The sequence below is a fragment of the Panthera uncia genome, assembly GCF_023721935.1.
Source record: "Panthera uncia isolate 11264 chromosome B3 unlocalized genomic scaffold, Puncia_PCG_1.0 HiC_scaffold_1, whole genome shotgun sequence".
Taxonomy (NCBI): Eukaryota; Metazoa; Chordata; class Mammalia; order Carnivora; family Felidae; genus Panthera; species Panthera uncia.
Genome location: NW_026057582.1, coordinates 2,399,242 through 2,410,058, shown reverse-complemented (window position 1 = coordinate 2,410,058; position 10,817 = coordinate 2,399,242). Strand labels below are relative to the sequence as shown.

General features: G+C 52.5%; 1 protein-coding gene across 5 annotated transcripts in view; it reads left to right on the top strand.

Annotated features, from left to right (window-relative positions):
• TRAF3 (TNF receptor associated factor 3) overlaps positions 1-10,817 on the top strand; it is a 131,438-nt gene that overhangs the window by 92,436 nt on the left and 28,185 nt on the right. For all 5 annotated transcript variants that reach the window (XM_049612097.1, XM_049612094.1, XM_049612096.1 and 2 more), the window contains 3 exons: positions 4,787-5,048; positions 7,102-7,153; positions 9,956-10,060. In XM_049612097.1, the coding sequence (XP_049468054.1) occupies positions 4,804-5,048; positions 7,102-7,153; positions 9,956-10,060 (402 nt within the window). In that variant the 5' untranslated portion in view covers positions 4,787-4,803. The remainder of the gene's footprint in view (positions 1-4,786; positions 5,049-7,101; positions 7,154-9,955; positions 10,061-10,817) is intronic.

Below are 10,817 nucleotides of genomic sequence, written 5' to 3'. Positions count from 1 at the left end.
CCCTCCCCTCCCCTCCCCTCTACAACTGCTGAGAAGGGGCTTTTTAAACCAGGCTTGCGGGCTATCCAAGTAAGATGAGGAAAACAGCCCAATCCTTGTCAGACCCCCTGACCGCTGTTGGCGGGAGGACGTGTCTTCTCTGTATGCAGACGGATGTGACATACAGTATTACAGTGACTCCTGATAGTACTATGACAGTTAGGGGTAGTGTCTGCTTTTCAGGTGAAGAGAAGAAGTGGGGCCCTGAGGATAAACGCTGTGCCCAAGGATCCACCGCAGCGAAGGACACCGGCCAGCCTTACCACCCAGGCCACTCAGTGCCAGATGTCCTGGCTGTCTGGCTCCGCCCCAGAGCCCCTAACACCAGGTTCCCCTCCATGACCACCTGCCTGTGCTGTGTCTCCTGCTGCTCCTTCTTGTTCTCTTCTGTTGGAATTGAAATGATGCCACCAGTCCAATTCATGAAGCCCAGATCTCCCCAAAACCGGGGTGATCTCTTTGTCTTTTGAAGATCTGCAGCCCTTTGTAACTCCTGGGTGGTGTTTCTTCATGTCCGCTGTTTGTTGGCCCTGGAGTGCCCACATCCTTGTGACTCCCCGAAAACTCTCTAAGGGCAGGGACGTTCTCATCCCTGTGTCCCTGACGTGTGAGGAACAGAGCTGTTGTGGGTATGTTGTGTTTATGAAATAAAATGTGGTTAGTTTGGCCAGCCTTTGCAGAGTCGCTCCTGGAGAAGGGTGTTCCTACCACGTGGAAGGGCAGTGGGTGTGCCCCCCGGCATTCGCAGGCTGGGAGCCCTGGAGTTTGTACAACCGTGTGGCCAGCAGCACTCTCCAGAAAACGCTGCTGAGGCCAGAGTAAAGTGGGAAGCGTCAGCATTTGAGTGAAATGGGCTGTGGTTCTCTGAAATGATATCTGTTTACTAGTTTAGTGAATATTGGAGGGAATCTGTAATGTGCAACCTTTTACAAGTGTTTGGCGTGATTACGGTCCTGTGAGTTACACATCACCTCTGACCCGGCAGTTCTGTCGCTGTAAGCTTTCCCAAACGTGCGAAGATAGGTGTTCAAGAATGTTCACTGCAGATTGCTCACAATCGCAAAGCACCAGCACCAGCCTCACTGTCCATTAGTAGAAGTGGCTGTATAAACTGTGGTGAAGCGTCCAGCGGAGTGCTGTACGCAGCCCTTCAGGGTAGTGACGTAGATCTGTATATGCTGACGGGGAAAAACGGTCAGAACGTGGCGCTGCTTTCGAAAGGAAGCTGCTGATCAACTTGCATGTGCAACACAGTTTGTGTGGAGGGAAAAAGAAAGGCAGGTTTTCTTTATGTGCATTTGCCGTTCCCGGATGTCTGTACGCCCTCCCAGAACCCCAGAAGGGAGTGTCTGCCTCTGGGTCGTCGAGGTCAGGGGGTCTGGTACTTGCTTTTCACACTTCACTCCCCCGTATTGGTTGCTTGCTGTCTTCTCTGAGGGCATGTACTGTTACGGTATAAATGAAAATCTCACGGTGCTCCCTCGTACGTCTGGTTCAGGGGCGCCTGGGTGGCCCAGTCAGTCGAGCATCTGACCCTTGGTTTTGGCTCAGGCCATGATCTCACGGTTCATGAGTCCGAGCCCCGCATCGGGCTCTGTGCTGACAGCACAGAGCCTGCTTGGGATTCTTTCTGTCTCTCTCTCTTTCTCCCCACCCCTCCCCTGCTCGCTCACACTCTCTCTCTCTCTCTCTCTCAAATAAACATTAAAACATTTAAAAAAAGAATAAAGTGTCTGGTTCAGTGGGTTGTTGTGTATTCACAGAGCCGTGCACCCATCCCCACTGTCCGGTTCCTGAACACCTCCGTTACCCCAGCAGGAAACCCCGTGCCCATCAGTACATGCTCCCCCTCCCTCAGCGCTGGCAGTCATGAATCTGCTTTCTGTCTCAGTGGATTGGCCTATTGTGGACATTACACATTTAGACCATTGTCTTATGCTTCTTTTTCTTCCCTTATGAATACAAGGCACAGGAGGTCTCTGGCTCCTGCAGTGTAAGCACCGCGGGGCATCTTTCCCTCCTTCCCAAAGGCTCATTCTCCAGCTCGCAACCTAGATCAGGAATGGGCCATGCATGGGACGAGATGCAGGGATGCTGGGTAGGATTGTCAGAGGCCCACAGTGGCCCATTGCAGACAGAGATGCCCACGCCGACACCCTGCGTTACAGGTGAGTCCCGACAGGCCTGCCGGCTGTGGGCTGCCCTCTGCCCTTCGGGACAGGGCTGCTGTGATGTTTCTTTGATGTGCCTGGGATACGTTCTGCATATCTGTTCACTTCTCTTCGATGGCCTACAAAAACCAAAGATCCCAGACTGTATACTTGCTTATACAGACTATGACATGTTGTAGGTAAATGGACATCATTTAGCATTAGTTTGATCCAAAGTGAATTGTCTCTCAGGCTCGAAATAGGAAATTCACCTTTAAAGAATCAAGTATTTCTCATTACAGACTGTTTATTGAACACATAGCTTCCTAAGCACTATTGGCTAAGATACCAGAGTCACAAATTGTTTATAAGCCAAGAAGGAGTTTTCAAGGCTAGAATCTCCAAGACCGTATCCAAAAGCTGAGGAGTTTTCTTTTCCTGGAAGAGTCGGTTGTCATAGAAACACAGCTTGGTACTAATGGCTCACACCTCACCTTTCCCTCCGTGATTAGCTCAGCAGATGTGTACCGGGTGCCTTCTGCCCATCAGACACTCTTCTAGGTACCTGGCATTTTCCGTCAACAAACCCCGTGTGTCCGGGGAGCTCAGGCTCTGCCGCAGGAGAGACACTGTAAGCGATGAGCATGCGGTGTCGGAGGGTGGGAAGTGCTGTGGAGAAAGTACAGACAGGGCAAGAGGGGTCGGGCGAGTGGGGCTGGCGGAGCTGAGCCCCCTGGAGAAGGTGGGGAGGTGCGGTCCGCGGGAACGGGGGCGGGGGTCAACCTAGAGCATCTGCAGAAGCAAGGGCCTGAGGTGGGGAGTGGGAGAGGTCACCAGCCGTTGCAGGTGGCAGCAGATCGGCTCCTGGGCAACCATCATCTCTGACGGGCAGAGCGAGCCCCAGGCACCTCCCGCTTAGCGTCTTCATGAACAGGATTCTGATCAACAAATTCGTGAGCAAAGGGCTGCTGGCCTTTTGAGGTCATTTTAAAATCTTTGTTGTTGTTGTTTTCATAAATAGATGGATTTCACAGGAGGCTCCCACACTTCGCCACAGTGATGTTCTATTTTATTAAAACTAGCCCGAGTGTGGCTAGAACACTAATTCATTTACCTCTCAGGTGTTAGGCTGCTGGCATCGCATATGTCCCGGGTTGTGAAACGTTCATTCTTCCAGCCCCACACGAGGCAGAACAAGGCTCCGGGGAGTGGGCTCCCCACCCGCACCCTGCGGCCCGGCGTGAGGGCTCGTTCCAGCAAACCCGGGGTGCACTGGGGGCCCCCACACTGGCTCGTGGCGGCCTGGCACTGAGGAGAGAGGGGAAGGCGATGGGGGACAGGCCCCGGGGCCTTGTAAGTAGAAGGAATTTGGCCCTTATTTTTGTAAATAGCAGAAATAAATGGATTGAGCAAGAACACGGTGTCGTTTTGAGAGATCTGGTGAGGTTTTTTTTGGGTTTTTAAAAGGTTTATTTATTTTGAGAGGGAGAGAGCATGAGCTGGAAGAGAGAGAGAGAGTGAGAGAGAGAGAGAGAGAGAGAGAGAGAATCCCAAGCAGGCTCTGCGCTGACTCCGGGCTCAATCCCATGAACTGTGAGATCATGACCTGAGCCAAAACTCCAGAGTCGGATGCTTAACTGACTGAGCCGCCAGGTGCCCCGACCTGGTGAGTCTTAAGGAAATTGCTCCGCAGGTTGGCCGGACGTGCTGCCATGCGCTTCAGCCGGCGGGTCCACGCACGCAGGGGTCTTGGTGGCTCATATCCAGGAAATGCTTCTTTTGCCTATTGACGGGAACTTGCAGGTGGGAACCCACCACACTTGCCGCCTTGTGCGCTAGGAGAGCATGTCCAGACAGGCACTGGAGACCCGTTCAGTCCCCATGTCCCCTCTGCCAGCTCCGCCCCCAGGCCCGGAAGGCCTGCATATCCACAGGGGGTGCAACCCTGAAGCTCCGGCGTGTGCAGTCGGGGGGCCGTGTTGGCGCAGGGCTGGTGAGGTGGGCCGGGCTGGTGGAAAGCAGGTGCCGGTCACGGTGCGCCCGGATCGGAGCATTGTGGGTGCCTCGTGGGGTCTGTGGGGTCTGCTCGGGGGGAAGAGCAGCATGAGGAGGCGGACAGTACCTGCTGCTGCTGGAGGGGCGGCGCTGTTCCCAGCACAGGCTCCACAGCGATGGCAGGCCACGCCTGAGTCACGCCCCGGGGACTGTCCTCGGCAGTGAGGCTAACCGAGAAGTAAGATCGGCTGGGGATGGCTGTTGCTTTGGCCAGGATGTCGGACTGACACCTACACGTTTAAGTTACAGCACAGCAAAGCGTTACCTGTGTTTCAGAGAACCTTTAGAGACACAGCTGATGCCTTCAGAAGCCTTTTGAACGGTCATGTTAGCAGTAACGGTGGGTGGAGTGGGAAGGAGAGAGGCACGCTTGCTCAAGCTCGTTCCCGTCACGCGTTCGAGTCGGGAGGGTCCCTGTGAGGTAGGTGACCCGGAGAAGCCCCCTCGGCTCTCAGGCACTTCCCCGTTTCCAAAGCCACGTTTCTCACTTCGTGCGCCGGACGACGTGACACGTTTTACTAAGTGCTGTTGCTTTTCCGCAGAATCTCTCCTTCCTGACATGGAGTCAAGTAAAAAGATGGAATCCCCCGGCACGCTGCAGACGAACCCGCCGCTGAAGCTGCACCCTGACCGCGGCGCCGGGACGTCCGTGTTCGTCCCCGAGCAAGGAGGTTACAAAGAAAGGTTTGTGAAGACCGTGGAGGACAAGTACAAGTGCGAGAAGTGCCGCCTGGTGCTGTGTAACCCGAAGCAGACGGAGTGCGGACACCGGTTCTGTGAGACCTGCATGGCGGCCCTGCTGAGGTGGGTCCTGCTGCCCGTGTCGGCCCTCGCCGCGTCGTGGGCTTCTCCGGTCTCTCCCCCGCCCCCTTCTTCACTTCCCCAAACAGTAAACTCTGTGAAGGTTAAAAGCTCTGGAGAAACCCAGATAAAATTCTCAGAGCCCGGCCGGCCATCATCCAGGGAAAGCCAAGAGGACGTCGTGCTTGGGTCTTCCAAGGCTTCTGTGCCGCGCGGCCTGGACTACCCAGCCCCGTCCCCCAGACTGCCGTCTCCTCTCCCCACACGCGCCTCTCAGCAGTCACTGCCGCACCTGCCACCTTCCTCGTGGCACTCGCCACGCTGGCCCCGGTGCCCCGATACCCCCCCGCCCCCCCGCCCGCGTTGCTGAGTTTTGCTCCAGAAGCTCGCGGCTCCGTACAGGACGCACACCCATCAGCAAAGGCCGAAGGAGCCCTCAGAGTGCAGGTGCTCGGGGTGGGGGGCAGAGACCGAGGACGGGGCCAGCAGGACGGGAACCTAGCTGGGAACCCAGTGTGCCCACACTCAACCAGCAAGTGTAAGCAAAGCACGCGTGAGCCCTCGGAAGCCCTTGTCAATGTCGGTGCCGTTTTGGAATCACTCAGGGAATCTGGGGAGGCGGGCTGGAGTTCTACAGCACAAATACCTTTGTCCAAGAAAGCATTTTGGTTCGTCCCCCGGTATTTTCTGGTCATCGTGCCGGGCACCGGGGGTCATGGCAGGATGCTCTCAGACTTGGTCTCCGCTGCCAGGGCACAGGGGCCTGGCAAGTCTGCCCACTTCTCTCTTCCTGATTCACCACTGAGGGCAGGGCCCTTGAGAGTCACACAGCAGGCAGCCTCCCTCCCTGTCCTCCTCCTCCCGGGCACTTCCGGCCGTGGTCTTACCCACATACCGTGGACGGTGGACTCCGCTTCCCCTGCTTGTGGGGAAAACGGCTCTTGAGTCCAGCTTAGCGATGGCCGCGTAGACTCAGAGCACCTGATTTCTCTTAACGCAGACACCTGGACTGCAGCTCCGGGCCAGGGGGGAGGGCTGCTGGCCGTGGGGGGCAGGGGCTCCTGGGGCAGAGCATCCAGAGGGCTGTTCCTCTTCTGGTGTCCCTCCTTTTTCTGCTCCTGGCTCTCGTCCTGCTCCATGTTTCTGCGGGTGTCAAGGGATCCTATCCGGACGCTACTCAGCTCTGGGTCTATGGACATAAAACGATTCATATGATTAAAGCGATTTAGCACAAGCTTCATATGAGTATAGTCTACATGAATGACCTTTACTTAAAAACACATTAAGTCTCCCATCAACACTCCGTTTTCCTGCCTGGCTTTCCAGGCTTGTGGAACCTCCCCACTCTGCCCACGGCCCCGGTACGTACTTGTCAACCCCGCCCCCTCCTTCCCGAAGCCTCCGCTGACTCCCTGTCTCGGGCAGGGGCCGTGGAAGTAAAGAGGGTCAGACTTAGTTTTATTTTTAATATCTAGGAGGTGGTTTCCAGACACACGATGCAGTTAGAATCAAGTCCAAAAATGGGCAGCGGGGGAGCAGTGGCTCGTGTCCTGCGTTTGGGGACGAGAAGGATGTAGTGGATGAACGGTTTTCATACACAGGGTCCGTTTCAGATTCTCGCACTGTTAACTGCAGACTTGCATTGGCTTTTCAGTGTGTCGTGAAGGAAGATAACATATGGAGAAAGTACTGGCTGTTTTCATAAAGCAAGACCGTTTGTAGGCCCTCCCAGTAAGCTGTGGATGCTCACACAGAAGAGCTCCTCCACGGAGAGCTAGTTTTGGTTTCTGAAAGAAAATTTCACTTTTAATTGAAAGGGGCTTTCCAAGTGGGACTGATCTAAGCCGTTCTGCTTAAAAACTTCCTTGTGAAAAATCACCGTCAAAAAAATGCAGCCCTTTTCTTCTGTGGCTTGATACTTGAAGCCAGTAGAGCATGGCATCCCGGAGCTCTGGCCGCCGGTCTGAACTCCGCACAGCATGCTTGGCCGTGATGCTGCCCGTGAGAACAGGACTTGCGCCCTGTCTAATGTCTTTGCCGTGTGTTCTCCCCTCAGCTCCTCCAGCCCAAAATGTACCGCGTGTCAAGAAGGCATCATCAAAGATAAGGTATCCTTGGGGGCTTAAGAAATTCTCATGTCAGCTGCTCACATAGTACTGTGCGTATAGTTTGCATCCAGGGCTCCGGGCACGGTGACCATATCTCGGGGTGTCAGGGCGGTGCTGCAGGAGCCAGGCAGGAACTGTGTCACATGGGCACTGGACACACACAGCGGCTGCTCAGCCGGTGACCTTGGCCAGGTGCTTCACCCTCCGAACCTGTCTCCTCACCTGTGATGGTAGCGGCACCACCTCCTGAGACCCCGGGAGGTATAAGTGAAACACAGAGATGCACCTCTCGGGCCTTTGCCCCAGACAGCTGGGGTTCGGCTCCTAGAGCGCAGGTCTCGGCGCTCCGCGGGACTTGCTGTCTGCCTGCCCCCTGCGCATTATCTCCGAGTCCTTAGACGGATGCAGGATCTCAGCCCTGCCCTCCCCACGTGACTGTGTGTGCCAGCGAAAGCTCTCGACCTCAGTGCACGCTCTCAGAGGACTGAGCGGGGGCCTCCCACCAGCTTCCCTCCTGGGGCTCGGATCCCCACCACTGCGCCTCTGGTCATCTGCGCGTTGTCAGACCCTGCTAGGCACACTTTTGGTTTGAAACGACTCATTCTTAAAGTACTTAAAATATCAGTAAAAATGTGTGGTACTGATACTTTGATTGATGAACCTGACGATTTTTTAAATGTCGGTCATTAAATTGCACAGTAAAATTCTTGCTCTGGGGTTTTCCTGCCCAGAGCACTTTACATATTGGGTTTGTCGTCAGGGCGGCCCAGGTGAGTGCAGTGACGTGGGGATCCAGAGCTAGGGCCCCCAGCATAAGTCCCTGGACAGTTGAGAGACAGAACGGGCAAAATGTGCACGTACCTTGTGTTCCTCAGCGATTACTGGCTGCTCCGGATTGCAGTCAGCAAAAGGGAGGGGGCTGTTAGGAAAACACGTCCCTCAACTCTACCCCTTATCCTTGCAGGGTCACTAACTTGTGAACATGGATTGGACCAGGGTGATTGAGAGAAGAGGTTCAGAGTTACTAGCCCTAGTTTTCCGTGGCATTGATCTGGTTTTGTCGGAGCATCTTAAATGATGCCGACTGATGCCTTGGGTCCTCATGGGAGTGTGGGGTCCGGAGCCCGGGATCAGCCTCTGCGGTCACGGTGCAGCCTCAGGCTCCACATTCGTACCCTGGGACAGTGACAGTAAATAAGCCCAGCCCTAAGATTCTGTCCTTTTCACTGTTTTGATGTTTCCAACCTATGTTTTTTATCTGTAATGTTGAACTCAAATGACTTAGGGAACTTAATGCCACAAAAAAGAAACTTATTTCTTACTGGCTAAAAATACCTGTTTGGTGACTTTAGTGTGTTTTTTAAAAAGTCATGTTTATAAAGGATTAGATTTGACTCCAAATTACTTTATTTTTAACTCATAGCAGCTGTTGATTCTGTTTCTTTGCCTATGGATGAGAAAGGCCTGTTAAGATCCTTGTTTTGTTTACTGTTCTAGGACAGTAACATATAGAGGAGTTTCTTAGAAATGCCTGAAGACTAAGATGGTATAGACTATGTTACTAGAAGGAGGGAGGATGCTTATTTTCTAAAGGAAAAGTAAAATTGAAGGAAGGTTTTCATTTTCAAAGGGAAGCATTTTCGGGGCACCTGGGTGGCTCAGTCAGTTAAGCACCCAACTTCAGCTCAGGTCATGATCTCATGGTTCGTGAGTTCAGGCCCCACATGGGGCTCTGTGCTAACAGCTCAGAACCTGGAGCCTCTTCAGATTCTGTGTCTCCCTGTGCCTGTGCTCCTCCCCTGCTCATGCTATGGTTGTCTCTCTCTCCTCCCTCCCTCCCTCCTTCTCTCTCTCTCTCTCTCTCTCAAAAATAAATAAATATTAAAAAATTTTTAAAAGGGGGAAACATTTTCATTACTGGATTAACTTCCATCTTTGCAGTATTTATTTAAAAGAGTTTGTTTCAGTGGCTGGCTAATGCTGCCCCCTTTTTGGTGAAAAATGAGTTATGAGCGACATAGCCTTAGGAGAAAGAACCAAAACAAATGTTTTCTAAACCATCTGCAGAGTGTGATCTTTTACAGTAGTTTTGCTGTTTCTTTTTTTTTTTTTTTTTAATTTTTTTAAATGTTTTATTTATTTTTAAGACAGAGAGACAGAGCGTGAGTGGGGAGGGGCAGAGAGAGAGGGAGACACAGAATCCGAAGCAGGCTCCAGGCTCCGAGCTGTCAGCACAGAGCCCGACGCAGGGCTTGAACGCATGAACTGTGAGATCATGACCTGAGCCGAAGTTGGACACTTAACCGACTGAGCCACCCAGGCGCCCCAGTTTTGGTGTTTCTTTAGCAAGCAATCTGAAAAGACCTGAGTCGTAGTGGGTCCTGCCACCCACACCCGTAGCTGTCCCCCACCGAGTTGACTCCTGGAAGTCTGCAGAGTCAAATATGAACCTGGTCCTGGTGTGCCCCCAGGGCAGTTGAAGTTGAAGTTACATCAGAGTCCATTCAAAATGTTTGGATGCTCCAAAGTGATCTTTAATTATTCAGTGGAACTTGTTTTCTTTTGGCTTATCTAATAAAAGAAGGTAGTTGAGGTTGTATTATTTAAATTGTGTCTCTTAGTGGGGACAGCTCTTTCATTCTACTTTAGAAATTAGAAATTAAGATAGTCCTTAATGCTTCCTGAGGTCCACTTAAGAGATGCTCTGGTGGTTTTTTTAAAGTGGTCTTGCCTTGTCTGAAGTGGCAGCGTGTGGAGATGAAGAAACATTAATCCTCTAAGACAACCGTCGTTCCATTTCAGGTGTTTAAGGATAATTGCTGCAAGAGAGAGATTCTGGCTCTTCAGATCTACTGCAGGAACGAGGGCGGGGGCTGCACGGAGCAGTTGACCCTGGGACACCTGCTGGTAAGTCCCCGGGCGGTGGGGGTCAGGGTCGGGCCTGCTGTGAGGAAGGCACTTCCCAAGCGTGCAGGCTGGTGTGCACCGGAAAGACCACGTTTACGTTGATGTCCAAAACACAACCAGACATGAAGGCGGCCCAAGCCGCTTGGGTACCGAGTGTTATTTTTATGACGTTGGCAGAATTGCCAACTGGTTTTTAAACACCCCCAGCCTATTTAGAATGGAAAGAAATCTGAACTGATTTTTAATTTTGGAAGACTCGTTAAAACTCTCTCTCTTTTTTTATTTAAATCATGAAACTCTACATCTTACGTCTTTTGATTAGCATCATATTTTATCCTGGAAGATATTTGAATTGGACTTTTAAAAAAACGTTTATTTATATTTGAGAGAGAGAGACGGCGTGTGCACACGCGCAAGTGTGGGGGAGAGGCAGAGAGTGAGGGGGACAGAGGATCTGAGGCAGGCCCCATGCTGACAGCACAGAGCCTGACGTGGGGCTCGAACTCACAAACCGTGAGATCATGCCCTGAGCCAGAGTCAGACACTTAACTGACTGAGCCGCCCAGGCGCCCCAGGATATTTGAATTGGAATAAAACAAAGTCCTTGGCAGATAACCATTCATTTGCCCAGGGAGGAGAGTCGGCTTGCTCCTTTGAAAAGCAGTATAGTTTGAGTGATCGCTAAATAGAATATGAAATTCATCGTCTCCCAGTATGTTTGCCACCCTTCTCCGTGAAACCTAGTCTGGTGGCGGAT